This window comes from Salmo trutta, unplaced genomic scaffold, assembly GCF_901001165.1.
Source record: "Salmo trutta unplaced genomic scaffold, fSalTru1.1, whole genome shotgun sequence".
NCBI classification, from domain to species: Eukaryota; Metazoa; Chordata; class Actinopteri; order Salmoniformes; family Salmonidae; genus Salmo; species Salmo trutta.
This window is the reverse complement of record NW_021822730.1, coordinates 146,032-165,791: the sequence shown is the minus strand read 5'-3', so window position 1 is coordinate 165,791 and position 19,760 is coordinate 146,032. Positions and strand designations below refer to the sequence as shown.

Here is a 19,760-nt window from a genome sequence, read left to right as displayed (position 1 = left end):
TTGACTTACTTGCAAAGATAATTTTCGCCTGATTCTTGGGAACGCCCTTGACGGTGTAGGCCCACTTACGGGCCAGCTTACAGGCCGTCTCTCCGCCCTCCACACCTGGTCCACAAAAATGTGAAAGAACATTAGTTACGTCACTACTATACTTAGAATTGACATGTTGTGTACCACGGACCGCCGCAGCAGATGTCAGACAGCTAGCGAGCAGTCTCTCCATCCTCCACACCTTGTCGAGGGGAGAGATGTCGTTCTCAGGACGCACTGGAAGTCATGTTGAGTCATGGAACTGGTCCTGAACACCAGATATCAGGCCTCCTAACCTGTGTTCATGGGCAGGTCTGATCAGGCCTCCTAACCTGTGTTCACGGGCAGGTCTGATCAGGCCTCCTAACCTGTGTTCACGGGCAGGTCTGATCAGGCCTCCTAACCTGTGTTCACGGGCAGGTCTGATCAGGCCTCCTAACCTGTGTTCACGGGCAGGTCTGATCAGGCCTCTTAACCTGTGTTCATGGGCAGTACATATCAGGCCTCCTAACCTGTGTTCATGGGCAGGTCATATCAGACCTCCTAACCTGTGTTCATGGGCAGTACATATCAGGCCTCCTAACCTGTGTTCATGGGCAGGTCTGATCAGGCCTCCTAACCTGTGTTCATGGGCAGGTCTGATCAGGCCTCTTAACCTGTGTTCATGGGCAGTACATATCAGGCCTCCTAACCTGTGTTCACGGGCAGGTCTGATCAGGCCTCCTAACCTGTGTTCACGGGCAGGTCTGATCAGGCCTCTTAACCTGTGTTCACGGGCAGGTCTGATCAGGCCTCTTAACCTGTGTTCATGGGCAGTACATATCAGGCCTCCTAACCTGTGTTCACGGGCAGGTCTGATCAGGCCTCCTAACCTGTGTTCACGGGCAGGTCTGATCAGGCCTCCTAACCTGTGTTCATGGGCAGTACATATCAGACCTCCTAACCTGTGTTCATGGGCAGGTCTGATCAGGCCTCCTAACCTGTGTTCAGGGGCAGGTCTGATCAGGCCTCCTAACCTGTGTTCAGGGGCAGTACATATCAGACCTCCTAACCTGTGTTCATGGGCAGGTCTGATCAGGCCTCCTAACCTGTGTTCACGGGCAGGTCTGATCAGGCCTCCTAACCTGTGTTCACGGGCAGGTCTGATCAGGCCTCCTAACCTGTGTTCACGTCACGGGCAGGTCTGATCAGGCCTCCTAACCTGTGTTCACGGGCAGGTCTGATCAGGCCTCCTAACCTGTGTTCACGGGCAGGTCTGATCAGGCCTCCTAACCTGTGTTCACGGGCAGGTCTGATCAGGCCTCCTAACCTGTGTTCACGGGCAGGTCTGATCAGGCCTCCTAACCTGTGTTCACGGGCAGGTCTGATCAGGCCTCCTAACCTGTGTTCACGGGCAGGTCTGATCAGGCCTCCTAACCTGTGTTCATGGGCAGTACATATCAGACCTCCTAACCTGTGTTCACGGGCAGGTCTGATCAGGCCTCCTAACCTGTGTTCATGGGCAGTACATATCAGGCCTCCTCATATCAGGCCTCCTCATATCAGGCCTCCTAACCCGTGTTCAGGGGCAGGTCTGATCAGGCCTCCTAACCTGTGTTCATGGGCAGTACATATCAGGCCTCCTAACCTGTGTTCATGGGCAGTACTTTGTCGTATCCAAACAGGGTGGTGATGTACTCCTCGTAGGCCCCCAGGATGTCGTTGTAGAAGGCCCGGGAGGTCAAGGTGAGCTTGGAGGCCTGGGCGTTCAGAGCAGCGATGATCTTAGGGTGGCAGTGGCCCTGGTTCACTGCGCTGTAGGCGCTCAGGAAGTCATAGTATCGGTTTCCCTCCACGTCCCACAAATACAGACCTGTGGAGGAGACGAGACAGAGCAGGGGGGGGGTTGGGAACAGCTACTGGAATCAAGCCTTGTCCCGAACCAGAACTGCCCATAGGGCAGGAGCCTGAGGCAGCTTGATGTACAGTAGACAGGACACTAGTCTTGTCAGGCCTTGTCCCAAACCAGAACGGCCCATAGGGCAGGAGCATGAGGCAGCTTGATGTACAGTAGACAGGACACTAGTCTTGTCAGGCCTTGTCCCAAACCAGAACGGCCCATAGGGCAGGAGCATGAGGCAGCTTGATGTACAGTAGACAGGACACTAGTCTTGTCAGCTACTAGAACACATGCGCAGATACTCTGTACGAGTGTGTTTGAGAGCAATGATCACAATAACTGCAGTGGTGTTCGTGGCAAAGCCATAACGCAGTCTACCTTTAAACGCCCCGACGCAGAGTCCACCTTTTAACACAGGATCTCTGTGGGCTCACTCACTCACCCTTTCCCTTCTCCAGCGCCACAGGAAGTGGGTGGTAGTTGTGTGCTCCATACTTCTCCTCTCTGGCATACACCTCCTCAGCGGTGAGCGGTTGGTCTATCTTCAGTTTGGAGGCAGCGGTAGAGGCAGGACGCGTCCCAGAGTGGACAGCTCTGGTCAGGGCCGGGGCAGCGCTCCTCAGGCTGTGGCTCAGTTTGGAAATCATCTTTGTAATTGGATTAATGTCTTCTACAGTCTGCACAGAGAGAGAGAGAGACAGAGAGAGGTGTGTTCATTAGGCACCAAACAGAAGAATGTGGACTGAAACAAGTAGGTCTGCTACAGTCAACACAGGGAGGGATTGAATTTATTTTGGTTAACAGACATATAGAACAAAAATGTACAAATGTGGACCCAGAGGATATCACTTGAAAGTATTAATTAAAACGCTTGTTTCCAAAGTGGAAAACAATAACAAATATAATGATTTAAAAAGAGACGACAAACAACCATAAATACATTAATTTATATTGACATCATAAAAAGTGGCACTCTTCACTGTATTTCTCCCTAACCTTAAAAATCTAATTTTGACCTTATATCTATATATATATATATATATATATATCTATATCTATATCTATATATCTATATCTATATCTATATATCTATATCTATATCTATATCTATATCTATATATATATATATATATATATATATATTTTGTCACGTCCTGACCAGTAAAGGGGTCATTTGTCATTGTAGTATGGTCAGGGCGTGGCAGGGGGTGTTGTTTTTGTGTGCTTCTACATCTGCATTGCTTGCTGTTAGGGGTTTTAGGCTGGGTTTCTGTACAGCACTTTGAGACATCAGCTGATGTAAGAAGGGCTTTATAAATAAAGTTTGATTTGATTTGTTTGGGGTTTTAGGCTGGGTTTCTGTACAGCACTTTGAGACATCAGCTGATGTATTTATATAGCCCTTCTTACATTTGATTTGATTCGTTTTGGGGTTGGTTTGTTTCATGGGGATATGTTCTAGTTTTCATTTTCTATGTTCATTTTCTATATGTTTGGCCGAGTATGGTTTCCAATCAGAGGCAGGTGTCTTTCGTTGTCTCTGATTGGAAGCCATACTTAGGCAGCCTGTTTTTTTTCCTGTGGGTTGTGGGTGGTTGTTTTTTCGTATAGTCGATGTTACCTTACGGAACTGCCGTGTGTTTATTTTTGTTATTTTGAAGATGAGCACTCAACACGCTGAGCTTTGGTCCCCTTTCATCGACCGCTGTGACTATATATATATATATATATATATATTATTTATTTTTTTCATTGCACATCTTACCTATCGTTCACATAGATACACCTGACCAGCAGTAGGGGGCAGAAGGGGCAGTGGGATGGTTTCTCTTACTGAGACAACCTTGTCCAAATGAAAAGCTTTTAAAGCCATTTCTACTTTTTTCCCTTTGCTTGATCTCCAAGGGGAGGCTATTCCATAGACTAATGCCTGTATAGAAAAACGTGCTCCTCGCAGTACTGTTTACTCTTGGGATTTTACAAGACATAAAACACTGACTCTGGTATTGTAACGGTGTTGGTTATAGACCATACCAATGTGGTTTTTCCATATAACCTGGGGAACGATCATTTAAGATAAACATAATGAAGTTTAAGCTGATCCACTCTGGACTCCAAAGGCAACAAGCCCACCTCCCAGAACTCCTGTACCCCTATGTGGGTCCTAGTGGGGACATTCAGCATATACCGGATAACATTATGTGGGTCCTAGTGGGGGGAGGGTCATTCAGCATATACCGGATAACATTATGTGGGTCCTAGTGGGGGTCATTCAGCATATACCGGATAACATTATGTGGGTCCTAGTGGGGGTCATTCAGCATATACCGGATAACATTATGTGGGTCCTAGTGGGGGGGGACATTCAGCATATACCGGATAACATTATGTGGGTCCTAGTGGGGGTCATTCAGCATATACCGGATAACATTATGTGGGTCCTAGTGGGGGTCATTCAGCATATACCGGATAACATTATGTGGGTCCTAGTGGGGGTCATTCAGCATATACCGGATAACATTATGTGGGTCCTAGTGGGGGGGGACATTCAGCATATACCGGATAACATTATGTGGGTCCTAGTGGGGGGGTCATTCAGCATATACCGGATAACATTATGTGGGTCCTAGTGGGGGTCATTCAGCATATACCGGATAACATTATGTGGGTCCTAGTGGGGGTCATTCAGCATATACCGGATAACATTATGTGGGTCCTAGTGGGGGGGGACATTCAGCATATACCGGATAACATTATGTGGGTCCTAGTGGGGGTCATTCAGCATATACCGGATAACATTATGTGGGTCCTAGTGGGGGGGTCATTCAGCATATACCGGATAACATTATGTGGGTCCTAGTGGGGGTCATTCAGCATATACCGGATAACATTATGTGGGTCCTAGTGGGGGACATTCAGCATATACCGGATAACATTATGTGGGTCCTAGTGGGGGTCATTCAGCATATACCGGATAACATTATGTGGGTCCTTGTGGGGGGGGGACATTCAGCATATACCGGATAACATTATGTGGGTCCTAGTGGGGGGGGACATTCAGCATATACCGGATAACATTATGTGGGTCCTAGTGGGGGGGGACATTCAGCATATACCGGATAACATTATGTGGGTCCTAGTGGGGGGGTCATTCAGCATATACCGGATAACATTATGTGGGTCCTAGTGGGGGGGTCATTCAGCATATACCGGATAACATTATGTGGGTCCTAGTGGGGGGGTCATTCAGCATATACCGGATAACATTATGTGGGTCCTAGTGGGGGTCATTCAGCATATACCAGATAACATTATGTGGGTCCTAGTGGGGGGGACATTCAGCATATACCGGATAACATTATGTGGGTCCTAGTTGGGGGGGACATTCAGCATATACCGGATAACATTATGTGGGTCCTAGTGGGGGGGGGGGGGGGGGTCATTCAGCATATACCGGATAACATTATGTGGGTCCTAGTGGGGGACATTCAGCATATACCGGATAACATTATGTGGGTCCTAGTGGGGGTCATTCAGCATATACCGGATAACATTATGTGGGTCCTAGTGGGGGACATTCAGCATATACCGGATAACATTATGTGGGTCCTAGTGGGGGGGTCATTCAGCATATACCGGATAACATTATGTGGGTCCTAGTGGGGGGGTCATTCAGCATATACCGGATAACATTATGTGGGTCCTAGTTGGGGTCATTCAGCATATACCGGATAACATTATGTGGGTCCTAGTGGGGGGATCATTCAGCATATACCGGATAACATTATGTGGGTCCTAGTGGGGGGGGGTCATTCAGCATATACCGGATAACATTATGTGGGTCCTAGTGGGGGGGACATTCAGCATATACCGGATAACATTATGTGGGTCCTAGTTGGGGTCATTCAGCATATACCGGATAACATTATGTGGGTCCTAGTGGGGGTCATTCAGCATATACCGGATAACATTATGTGGGTCCTAGTGGGGGGGACATTCAGCATATACCGGATAACATTATGTGGGTCCTAGTGGGGGGGACATTCAGCATATTTTTTATTTAACCTTTATTTAACTAGGTAGGTCAGTTAAGGAAAAATTCTTATTTTCAATGACAGCCTACCGGGGAACAGTGGGGTTAACTGCCTTGTTCAGGGGCAGAACGCCAGATTTTTACCTTGTCAGCTCGGGGATTTGAACTTGCAACTTTTTGGTCTAACCACTAGGCTACCCTGCCACCCCTAATAACATTATTTTGCCTGACCTGGATTCTCTTGTTCAGCTGTTTTGACAACCCACTATACCAAGCAGAGTAGGCATAATCAAAATGACACCGAATCAAGGTTGAGAGAAGCAGTTTCTTAAAACTTCTTCGGGCTAGGGGGCAGTATTCGGTAGTTTGGATCAATGTAAACTGCCTGTTACTCAGGCCCAGAAGCTAGGATGTGCATATAATTGGTAGTATTGAATAGAAAACTCTAAAAAGTTTCCAAAACTGTTAAAATAATGTCTGTGAGTATAACAGAACTGATATGGCAGGTGAAAACCCGAGAACAATCCACCCAGAATTATTATTTTTTTCAGCTCACCACTTATTACAATGGCTGGGAATGGGAATATAAAAAGGAATACCTCCCAGATTGCAGTTCCTAGGGCTTCCACTAGATGTCAACAGTCTTTAGAAAGAGTTTCAGGCTTGTTTTTTGAAAAATGAGCTAGAATTTGTAGTTTTTCTAAGTGGCTCCCATTTTGGCTGTAGTGTTTGTAGCGCGATCCGGTGAGGGCGCGCACTTTGTTATTTATCTCCGGTAATGGTCTCCGGTATTCTCCGTCTTAAATTTGATTGTTTATTTACATATTAGGGTACCTGAGGATTGATTAGGAACATTGTTTGGAAGAAGTTTATTGGCATCTTACGGGATTCATTTGTATGCATTTTGAACGAGGGAAACCGGTGGATTACTGAGTCAAGCGCGCCAATGAAACTGACTTTTTTTGGGATATAAAGAAGGACTTTATCGAACAAAATGACCATTTGTTATGTAGCTGGGACCCTTGTGATTGCAACCAGATGAAGATCTTCAAAGGTAAGTGATTTATTTTTAATCGCTATTTCTGACTTTCGTGACGCCTCTGCTTGGTTGAAAAATGTATGTAATGCTTTAGTGTGCGGGGCGCCGTCCTCAGATAATCGCATGGTGTGCTTTCGCCGTAAAGCCTTTTTGAAATCTGACAAAGCGGCTGGATTAACAAGAAGTTACGTTTTTAACTGATGTATAACACTTGTATTTTCATGAATGTTCAATATTACGATTTTTGTCATTTGAATTTCGCGCTCTGCAATGTCACAGGATGTTGGCCAGGTGGGACGGTAGCGTCCCCAAATGATCCGCAAGAAGTTTTAACATTGATGTTAAAATATCTAGTGTTACGATAAAAAACAATTCAATTTGTTCCGTCATTTTATTTAACAATAATTGCAGCAGCAATCAGGTCTCCAGAAAGGAAGGGATTGATCTAGGGACACGCCAAGATAAGTCACACTTGTCCTTGCCTGCACAGTTTACCTTTTATCGTGTCGACCTTAAGCAATCTACATTTTGTTTTGGCCTCTGAAAAAAAAAACATCTTATCTGTTCTGTTGGTCAGATGAGACCTAAACCAACTCCCTTCTACATCATTTAGACCCCGTGCATTTCAGTTTCATCGGGAGAATATCATTGGTCCACAGTGTCAAAAGTTCTCTGTAAGTCTTAACATGACCATACCTGGTATAGTTCCCCCCTTCTCACTTTCCTGCTTAATGTGGTCAAAAAGGTGGATAACACAAGTATCAGTGGAATTAGCCGTTCTAAAGCCAGATTGGAATACAGAAAGAAGTTTGTTCCACAAAAAAGGTATCCCTCAAGTGGATTAAAAACAAATCTCTCAACTTTGGATAAGGTGCTGAGGATGAACACAGGCCTGTAGTTTTGTACCTTTTTTTTTTACTGCTCTTGTGGAGCAGAACCACCCGGGAAATTTACCACTACTAATAGAAAAGGCTTACTATATGGGTTATCATTTTAGCAGTGACACAAGCACTATCCTTTATTAATCTTGCAGGAAAGTTATCGAGCCCAGTTGCTTTGTTTGTGCTCATTAAACATAGATTGGAAACGTCCTCTGTTATCATGCACAGCTCAAACAAACCATTTGGGATAGGAGGTGTATTCATTAGGCACCAAACGGAAGAAAATGTACTGGGACGTCTCCTAATGAATACACCTCCTATCTCCTTCCCTGTGTAGACTTTAGCAGACGTCCCAGTACATTTTCTACCTTTTGGTGCCTAATGAATACACCTCCTAGTAGAAGAAAATGGACTGGGACGTCTGCTAAAGTCTACACATGGAGGGAGATAGGAGGTGTGTTCATTATAGGGTGTGATGTTTAACAAATTTGGGATCGTTAACGTTTAGAAGAAAAAAAATCCCATACCGAAACGTTTTTAGTTATTACAAAAATGACCATTAACGGGTCCAAATCATCATCATCATCAAAGGGACAAATATTTATTTTTTTACAAATACCTAATGCAACAAGGAGAGATGCAGCTTTCAAATGATTTGCCAGAGATAAAGAGCGCTCCGCACGTCATCAGAGATAAAGCACTCCGCACGTCATCAGATATAAAGCACTCCGCACGTCATCAGATATAAAGCACTCCGCACGTCATCAGATATAAAGCACTCCGCACGTCATCAGATATAAAGCACTCCGCACGTCATCAGATATAAAGCACTCCGCACGTCATCAGATATAAAGCCATAGAGATAAAGCACTCCGCACGTCATCAGAGATAAAGCACTCCGCACGTCATCAGAGATAAAGCACTCCGCACGTCATCAGAGATAAAGCACTCCGCACGTCAGAGATAAAGCACTCCGCACATCAGAGATAAAGCCATAGATATAAAGCACTCCGCACATCAGAGATAAAGCACTCCGCACGTCATCAGATATAAAGCCATAGATTTTAAGCGCTCCGCACGTTATCGTTGCTAACAGTTGGGGGGAAAAAAATGGCACGAGAGTGAGACAGGGAAGAGACAGCAGGGAAATCCTGTATGGCAATACTTTGAGAAATTACATGAGAAGGTGATGAAATGCAAACTTTTGCGAGTTGGAAATGAGCTAGACTGGCAGTACAGGTCCAATGCTGAAAGGAAGGCACCGTGAGACCCATCCCACCGCTGAAAGGAAGGCACCGTGAGACCCAGCCCACCGCTGAAAGGAAGGCACCGTGAGACCCAGCCCACCGCTGAAAGGAAGGCACCGTGAGACCCAGCCCACCGCTGAAAGGAAGGCACCGTGAGACCCATCCCACCGCTGAAAGGAAGGCACCGTGAGACCCAGCAGTGCAATGAGGGACGGAGGGAGAAAAATCACAGTGCTGATTACAGAAACGATTGGAGTTGATATGCAACAATTGTCAAATGGTAGAAGAAGTCCGCTTCAATACCTTAACGGCATATCTAGAACCAGACTACAAGATGCCATTTCGACAAACCATGACGGCCCTGATGGAGAAATTGTACAATGATTATTGCACTGCAAGTACAAAGCGCGAGCCAAGCTCTCAAAACACCATAACGTGGCGTTAACAGATTGTTCAACGTCTATGATCACGCCATCATACATCACTGCAATGAGCCATCACACTGATGAGAAGTGGGACATGAAGTCCCATGTACTGACAACATGGAGGAGAGGCACACAGCAGAGAACCTAAAACAGCAGTAAGTACCATCGTTGCTGAGTGGGCGGGGGACAGCAGTAAGTACCATCGTTGCTGAGTGGGTGGGTGGACAGCAGTAAGTACCATCGTTGCTGAGTGGGCGGGGGACAGCAGTAAGTACCATCGTTGCTGAGTGGGCGGGGGACAGCAGTAAGTACCATCGTTGCTGAGTGGGCGGGGGACAGCAGTAAGTACCATCGTTGCTGAGTGGGCGGGGGACAGCAGTAAGTACCATCGTTGCTGAGTGGGCGGGGGACAGCAGTAAGTACCATCGTTGCTGAGTGGGTGGGTGGGGACAGCAGTAAGTACCATCGTTGCTGAGTGGGCGGGGGACAGCAGTAAGTACCATCGTTGCTGAGTGGGTGGGTGGGTGGACAGCAGTAAGTACCATCGTTGCTGAGTGGGCGGGGGACAGCAGTAAGTACCATCGTTGCTGAGTGGGTGGGTGGACAGCGGTAGGAGTTCCACTAGTTACCACAGCCAAGAAGTCAAAACTGGCTTTATTGTAAAAAAAATTCACGAAAAAAAAAAGTATATTTTTGTTCTTATTTTAAGGTTAGGCATAAGGTTATCAGTTTGGTTACGGTTAGGTTTAATATCACATTTTATGAAGATAAATTGTAGAAATAGGCTTTATGACTTTGTGGCTGTGGTAACTAGTGAGGACCGGTAGGTAGGTTGCCAGGACAGTGGTTGATTGAACTGCACTGCCCCCTAGTAGTTATACACAGAACCATATTTGGATTGTGAATAATAATAAAAAATAAATAAAAAAACATTTCAAAACGATAAAAAAAAATGTAATATTAAGAATTTGTCACATCCCTAGTTCATTGGTCACAAAACAGAAGAAAATGCACTGGAACGTTTGCTACAGTCTACAAAGTTCCCCGTTTCACTCCATATCAGACCGTTTTATTCCGTTTCGTCCCTACTGAACACAGCCCACAAGTTACCGATAACAAGAGATCACCCAGGTTCTAGAGTAACATAAAACCTTAAGCAGAAGTCTCACAATGGGACACAGAGCTCCTGGTAGCTGTGATCACATTGGTCATAGGAACAGATCCCAGATCAGCACCCCTCCCCCTAATTCAGACCTTAACCATCAGGGGGTGAACTCACAAAACTGACCTGGCCACAAAGGGTGGTGGGTACAGCCTGTCCTCGTCCAACCCTGGCCACAAAGGGTGGTGGCCACAGCCTGTCCTCATCCAACCCTGGCCACAGCCTGTCCTCGTCCAACCCTGGCCACAGCCTGTCCTCGTCCAACCCTGGCCACAAAGGGTGGTGGGTACAGCCTGTCCTCATCCAACCCTGGCCACAAAGGGTGGTAGATACATGCTGTGATAATGATATGCCAGCCTGGCATCAGTATGTGATCCTCCACTCAGTGTTTATTCAGCAGGCAGGAAACGCTGAGCTGCACTTCTCTTTCAGACACAGCTGCACAATAGAAGACCTGACCTCTGGATACCCTGGGTTCACATCAACTAACCCCATACTATTTAATGAACTGTAGTGTTCACTTGTTCATGACCTTTTCTCTCTCTCTCTCTCTGATTGGCAGCACTATTGCTATGGAAACAACGTAGGAGTCCAGGAAGGTCTAAGAGTGAAAGAGTGCAGAGGCTAGACTGAGTTGGTATGTTGCAATAGAAGGAGAGATACTACACTGCAGTTAAAGAGAACAGGCAATCACATGACTGGAGTCTGATTCATTGATCTAGATGAGATGATCAAGTGACGCTACACATTTAAATGAGTCTGACCGACCCACTGGAAAGGCTTTATAGGGCTCTCTATGTTATACCTCTTTACACGTGGCTCTTCACGATATTATCAAAACTTCCTAGCTGAGAAATGGGGACAAACTTTACCTATTAAAAAACAAAACACCAGTTAACATTTGACCAATTCTAAGAGCTTGTCGTTCACTAGATAGTTTAATGCTTCAGTTCACTTCCAGTTACAAAAAAAAACAATATATCACATATTTCATAGAATGAACACAGGACACATCTACAGGACAACTAAATCCATGTGGATTGAACAGTAGGGAGAGACACTCGATACCACTGTGGAGTAACCCATAGTCACCACCACTGTGGAGTAACCCATAGTCACCACCACTGTGGAGTAACCCATAATCAACACCACTGTGGAGTAACCCATAATCAACACCACTGTGGAGTAACCCATAATCAACACCACTGTGGAGTAATCCATAATCGACTAGGACAGACTAGAGGTCGACCGATTCATAGATGCCGATTTCAAGTTTTCGTAACTAAAATCGTTAATCTGCATTTTTGGACACCGATTATATATTGCAATCCATGAGACTGCGTGGCAGGCTGACCACCTGTTACGCGAGTGCAGGCAGCAGCCAGGAGCCATGGTAAATTGCTAGCTAGCATTAAACTTATCTTATAAAAAAAAATAAAAAAAATAAATCTTAACATAATCACTAGTTAACTACACATGGTTGATAATATTACTAGTTTAACTATCTTGTCCTGTGTTGCATATAATCAATGCGGTACCAGAAATCGTGTCACTTCTCTTGCGTTCAGTGCAAGCAGAGTCAGGGTATATGCAGCAGTTTGGGCCGCCTGGCTCGTTGAGAACTGTGTGAAGAACATTTCTTCCTAACAAAGACCGTAATTAATTTGCCAGAATTGTACATAATTATGACATAACATTGAAAGTTGTGCAACGTAACAGCAATATTTAGACGTAGGGTTGCCACCCGTTAGATAAAATACGGAACGGTTCCATATTTCACCGAAAGAATAAACGTTTTGTTTTCGAAATTATAGTTTCCAGATTTGACCATATTAATGACCTAAGGCTTGTATTTCTGTGTGTTTAATATAATTAAGTCTATGATTTGATATTTGATAGAGCAGTCTGACTGAGCGGAGATAGGCAGCAGCAGGCTCGTAAGCATTCAAACAGCACTTTACTGCGTTTTGTCAGCAGCTCTTAGCAATGCTTCAAGCATTGAGCTGTTTATGACTTCAAGCCTATCAACTCCTGAGATTAGGCTGGCAATACTAAAGTGCCTATAAGAACATCCAATAGTCAAAAGGTCTATGAAATACAAATGGTATAGAGAGAGAAATAGTCCTATAATAACTACAATTTAAAAAAACTTCTTAACTGGGAATATTGAAGACCCATGTTAAAAGGAACCATCAGCTTTCATATGTTCTCATGTTCTGAGCAAGGAACTTAAATGTTAGCTTTTTTACATGGCACATATTGCACTTTTACTTTCTTCTCCAACACTTTGTTTTTGCATTATTTAAACCAAATTGAGCATGTTTCATTGTTTATTTGAGACTAAATTGATTTTATTTATGTATTATATTAAGATAAAAGTGTTTGTTGTTCATTCAGTATTGTTGTTAAATTGTCATTATTACAAATAAATATAAAATAAATTATAAAAAAATCAATTTAAAAATATTAAAATCTGATGATTAATCAGAATTGGCTTTTTTTGGTCCTCCAATAATTGGTATTGGCGTGTAAAAATCATAATCGGTCGACCTCTAGTACAGACAGTAAACAAAGTGAGTCAGTCATGAGTCAGTTCCATCAAGGTTAATATCTGTCCCATGAGACAATGTTTGATTTGCCACTCTAGCCCGTCCAAATTGGTCATGGAAGGTGATAGGTTGTGGCACCACCGCCTCCCAAAACACACCCCCTGTCCAAATTGGTCATGGAAGAAGGTGATAGGTTGTGGCGGAACCGCCTCCCAAAACACACCCCATGTACATCACAAGCCACAGCTAAATTAAGACCAGGCCCAACTCACAGGCCATGTGACCCACCACAAGACCAGAGTTCACGGTCATATTCACTAGGCACCAAAACAGAGGAAAACAGACAAACAGGGAGGGACTCGCTCACTAACTCAACTTATCCAATATGGGGAAAAACACATTTTATTTTTCCATTGCAAAATGTTTTTTGCTACAGTTAAGCACTAATGTATACGACCAAGAGTTCACCTCCCTCTATCCCTCAGTTCAGCTGACTACCACAGCAGCAGCAGCAGCAGCAGCATGGCCCAGTATCTATGCCTATATGTTGTTATTATCTATCCTCACAGCTTATGAAAAGCTGTAATTACCAATCAATCAGTCTCACCAGAAATGCATTCACTGGCTACTGGCCCAAGGCTCCTACCCAAGTGTTATAACATGGAGATATTTATGTTATCTTTATTTAACCAGGTAGGCTAGTTGAGAACAAGTTCTCATTTACAGCTAGTAGGCCTAGCTAGTGGAGGGGGGGGGGTCAGTGCTTCCACCGACGAAGTGCACAGAGCAGGTGCAATTTCCACTGAGCCTCAGTTCAAGAACAAAGAAAAACGCTCCTAGGTTATAGCGAACACTCAAAATGAAACAATACTCACAACAGTCTTCCGAACAGCCTTACAAGGACTCTAAACGTCACAGCCACAGGGTCCGATCACGGTATTGGGCAAGAAACGGACTGTCAGGAGTTAAATGGACTTGACACGGGGAGAGGCATTGTGGGAAGTTTTGAAAACTAAGGATGAACATATATTTCCTTCACAAACTTGTTCTGTTACTGTGAAGTTAGTATGAAACTCCTATTCAGATTATCACATGAGGCTGGAGGCCTATATATTCTCAAGTGTGTATTCTGCTCATATCAAATTGTACATACACGTGTTTAGCAGATGTTATTGCGGGTGTAGTGAAATGCTTGTGCTTCTAGTTCCAACAGTGCAGCAATACCTAACAAGTAATATCTAACAAGTAATATCTAACAATTTCACAACAAATACCTAATATACACAAATCTAAGTAAAGGAATGGAATTAAGAATACATAAAATATATGGATGAGCAATGTCAGAGCAGCATAGACTAAGACACAGTAGAATAGTATAGAACATAGTATATACAGTTGAAGTCGGAAGTTTAAATGTATTTGGCTAAGGTGTATGTAAACTCCTTTTTTCACAATTCCTGACATTTAATCCTAGTAAAAATTCCCTGTTTTAGGTCAGTTAGGATCAACACTTTATTTTAAGAATGTGAAATGTCAGAATAATAGTAGAGAGAATGATTTATTTCAGCTTTTATTTCTTTCATCACATTCCCAGTGGGTCAGAAGTTTACATACACTCAATTAGTATTTGGTAGCATTGCCTTTAAATTGTTTAACTTGGGTCCAACGTTTCGGGTAGCCTTCCACAAGCTTCCCACAATAACTTGGGTGAATTTTGGCCCATTCCTCCTGGCAGAGCTGGTGTAACTGAGTCAGGTTTGTAGGCCTCCTTGCTCGCACACCCTTTTTCAGTTCTACCCACACATTTTCTATAGGATTGAGGTCAGGTCTTTGTGATGGCCACTCCAATACCTTGACTTTGTTGTCCTTAGGCCATTTTGCCACAACTTTGGAAGTATGCTTGGGGTCATTGTCCATTTGGAAGACCCATTTGCGACCAAGCTTTAACTTCCTGACTGATGTCTTGAGATGTTGCTTCAATATATCCACATAATTTTCCATCCTCATGATGCCATCTATTTTGTGTAGTGCACCAGTCCCTCCTGCAGCAAAGCACCCCCACAACATGATGCTGCCACCCCCGTGCTTCACGGTTGGGATGGTGTTCTTCAGCTTGCAAGCCTCCCCCTTTTTCCTCCAAACATAACGATGGTCATTATGAACAGCCTTTCAGGTTATGTCGATATAGGACTCGTTTTACTGTGGATATAGATACTTTTGTACCTGTTTCCTCCAGCATCTTCACAAGGTCCTTTGCTGTTGTTTTGGGATTGATTTGCACTTTTCGCACCGAAGTACGTTCATCTCTAGGAGACAGAACGTGTCTCCTTCCTGAGCGGTATGATGGCTGCATGGTCCCATGGTGTTTATACTTGTGTACTATTGTTTGTACAGATGAACGTGGTACCTTAAGGCGTTTGGAAATTGCTCCCAATGATGAACCAGACTTGGAGGTCTACAAGTCTGATTTTCCCATGATGTCAAACAAAGAGGCACTGAGTTTGAAGGTAGGCCTTGAAATACATCCACAGGTACACCTCCAATTGACTCAAATGATGTCATTTAGCCTATCAGAATCTTCTAAAGCCATGACATCATTTTCTGGAATATACCAAGCTGTTTAAAGGCACAGTCAACTTAGTGTATGTAAACTTCTGACCCACTGGAATTGTGATACAGTGAATTATAAGTGAAATAATCTGTCTGTAAACAATTGCTGGGAAAATGGCTTGTATCATGCACAAAGTAGATGTCCTGACCGACTTGTCAAAACTATAGTTTGTTAACAAGACATTTGTGGAGTGGTTGAAAAACGAGTTTTAATGACTCCAACATAAGTGTATGTAAACTTCTGACTTCAATTGTACATATGAGATGAGTAATGTCAGATATGTAAACATTCTTAAAGTGACATTATTAAAGTGACTAGTGATCCATTTATTAAAGTGGCCAATGATTTCAAGTCTGTAGGTAGGCAACGGCCTCTCTGTCTCCTTGAGCTAGTTATGCTGTAACCTACATTGATGTATTTTATTTTAAAATTATATTCCCGATATTTGTTATACTGCTACATCGATGTATTAAATTACATGAAATTCGGGTCTTGTAAGCACCACAGTTGAGTATGTTTACATATGACCGGGTGTGCTGCTGTGACGTCTAAAACATTTTTGCGGTACATTGATGCTTTAAAAAATGTGCCATCAGAAGTAAGGACTTGTGTCAACCCCACCTCTATATTACAGTATATTGGCGTATGACCGGGTGTTCTGCAGTGACTTCTAAACTGCTAAGGATTAACCAGCACCTTGGAGAGCGCTGTCCATTTCACCACCATAGATAGTAAGAGACGTGGCTGTTCACTCTGCGCTGCTACGTCGTCAGCTTTCTTTCCTTCACGCGTTCCGGGTACCTCACCTCAGAGCACCCCGTCTAGCTCTCACTATGTGTTCCGGCATCTCCCAATTCACTAATAAATAAGCACTGTCAACAACCATCTGTCTTTTTAAATTAAAACAGGTCGAGCCTGTTGACACAGAGAGAATGCTAATCCTAGCTAGTTAGCACGGCAACTCCCAATTCACAAATTAATAGGCATTGTCAACAACAATCTGTCATTTAAAATAAACAGGTCGAGCCTGTTGACACAGAGCGAATGCTAATCCTAGCTAGTTAGCACGGCAACTCCCAATTCACAAATTAATAGGCATTGTCAACAACAATCTGTCATTTAAAATAAACAGGTCGAGCCTGTTGACACAGAGAGAATGCTAATCCTAGCTAGTTAGCACGGCAACTCCCAATTCACAAATTAATAGGCATTGTCAACAACAATCTGTCATTTAAAATAAACAGGTCGAGCCTGTTGACACAGAGCGAATGCTAATCCTAGCTAGTTAGCATGAAAACAAGTCTAATTTAGCTAACTGCCCTCCTCACCAAACAACCCTAATGTTATCCGTCACAGTTCATGGAAAATTACCTGAGTGGTTGCTTCATCCTTCATTTATCCATTTAATATTACCATTTATATTAACAATTTTGACTCCTGACATCTGTAACAGATAGCCATCGGTAACATTAAAAGTTAACGTCAAAATTATTAGCTAATATAAAATGGTAATTTATAGTTAGTTGCGGGATGAAGCTACCTGAGCCGCTGTTGTTACGAGGTGGCTAGCTATGGCATGCTAACTTGCTAGCCAACTTCACCAGTTTGTGCGCTATCGACGAAATATGGTTTATTTTGGGTTGGAAATTGTAGCTTTAACTAACTAACTACATTCGTCAGCTAAACCAAATGGTATTTAGCTAGCTACTAGCTATAACTACGTTACGTGATAAAACGCCGCCTGGCAACCGTTACCCGCCTGCTAGAGCTGTCTAACCGGAGAAACTCCTGCCACCAAGCTAGCTAACTAATTGTAATATTCATACTCAAAATTAACTTGTACTTTCACTCGAATGACATTTAAAAAATATTACCTTACCTGTTGAAAAATAACGTGTTTTTTTTTAATGTCCAGAAAACCTCAAAGCCACTTGTCAGATCCCCCCGGCGGCCGTGTTCAGTCAGGAGCGAACGCTGTTGTGAACTAGTTCAGCTGCGTCAACTGCTTTAGGTTCGCTGTTGTGAACTAGTTCAGCTGCGTCAAATGCTTTAGGGGTCGCTGTTGTGAACTAGTTCAGCTGCGTCAACTGCTTTAGGTTCGCTGTTGTGAACTAGTTCAGCTGCGTCAAATGCTTTAGGGGTCGCTGTTGTGAACTAGTTCAGCTGCGTCACCTGCTTTAGGGTCGCTGTTGTGAACTAGTTCAGCTGCGTCACCTGCTTTAGGTTCGCTGTCCTGACCCGCCCCAGATGTTGTCTCTCTATATCTATAGCTATATCTATCTATTATATCTATATAACATATCTATATAACATAAACTCTCTATATCTATCTATTATATCTATATCTATATAACATATCTACATAACATAAACTCTCTATATCTTTATCTATTTATTATATCTATATTTATATAACATATCTATATAGCATAAGTTCTCTATATCTATATCTATCTATTATATCTATATCTATATAACATATCTATATAACATAAACTCTCTATATCTATATCTATCTATTATATCTATATCTATATAACATATCTATATAACATAAACTCTCTATATCTATATCTATCTATTATATATATATAACATATCTATATAACATAAACTCTCTATATCTATATCTATCTATTATATCTGTATCTATATAACATATCTATATCTATTATATCTATAGACCATATCTATATCTATCTATTATATCTATATCTATATAATATATCTATATAACATAAACTCATTTTGGATTGAGTGGATATATATATATATATATATATATATATATATATATATATATATATATATATATATATATATAATATCACGTTTGTCTTGGTGAAACTATTCCAAGAAGCAACGGCATTAGTAAAGGAAAGTGGTGCATGTCTTAGAAATGGTCCAAAAATGCACTAAATGGCATTGAGCATTAGCACGGATGACGCCCAACTTCAATGATGCAATATCAACAAATCATTGCGATGATGTTGGGTCACATTTCTACGTGTTCATTTGCGCATAAATACCTTCATGCCTACTGCCTATTTGTTTCCTATTTTGTTGTATTTATAAAAGCTTTTTTATTTTAATTTTTTTTAATTATGTTCTTTAGAAGAGCAAGTGTGATCTCTTTTTTTAAATTCATCATAATCAATGGGAAACATGTCAAGGTGCGAAGTTCATGATTTGAATAGCTTAGTCTTCATTTTGCATGTTGAAAAAAATCATGTCAAATCAATTAAATGTATGTTTTGGTTATTTTTAAAGATCAATATGATTATTTTTTTCACTCCTCAACTGGCTTCGCTGTTTCAAAGACAGAAATTGATCAATATGTTGACACAGCCAGCGAAGTTGCAAGAGTTACCTAACATAATCTACGTGTGTTTGAACAGCAGCTGGGCCCCTGGGACATTCAGCAAAACACAGTGGTATCAGGTTTAGTGGATGGTGACTAATCAGAATTGCACAAGAGCACCATTACCACAAGAGCACCATCCCTTGAATAGATTGAATCATACATGTATGCTATTTGATAAATGTGAAGTGAGGTGTTTAAAAAAACATGTGCATACATGATCAAATCAATCAAAATGTCTTTATTGATAAGTATAACTAAATGGTCCGTTTTGATTGTGATTGAAAGGTGGCAGGATTAGGGGTGAAATACTGTGGCCTATATACAGTCGTTAGTGAAAGTCTAACACACAACCCTTGCACATTCTTCCCATTCTAAAAATGGATTACATTAGATTTTGTTTTATGCTAGTGTAACCGATGTGAAATGGCTAGTTAGTTAGCGGTGGTGCGCGCTAATAGCGTTTCAATCGGTGGCGTCACTCGCTCTGAGACTTGAAGTAGGGTTTCCCCTACTTCAAAATATCTGCCAGCAATTTGTTGG

General features: G+C 42.7%; 1 protein-coding gene across 4 annotated transcripts in view; it reads right to left on the bottom strand.

Annotated features, from left to right (window-relative positions):
* LOC115184051 (ornithine aminotransferase, mitochondrial) overlaps window positions 1–17,878 on the bottom strand; it is a 40,234-nt gene extending 22,356 nt beyond the window's left edge. Inside the window, exons 1-4 of one of the 4 annotated variants that reach the window (XM_029745047.1) lie at window positions 17,736–17,878; window positions 2,352–2,586; window positions 1,658–1,882; window positions 10–105 (exon numbers count right to left, since the gene is read on the bottom strand). In XM_029745047.1, coding sequence (XP_029600907.1) covers window positions 10–105; window positions 1,658–1,882; window positions 2,352–2,556 — 526 coding nt within the window. In that variant the 5' untranslated portion in view covers window positions 2,557–2,586; window positions 17,736–17,878. Of the gene's footprint in view, window positions 1–9; window positions 106–326; window positions 337–506; window positions 538–1,657; window positions 1,883–2,351; window positions 2,587–17,730 lie in introns of those variants that run through there. The other 3 variants (XM_029745049.1, XM_029745050.1, XM_029745051.1) reach the window with 3 other exon arrangements.
* Window positions 17,879–19,760: the final 1,882 nt, after the last annotated feature.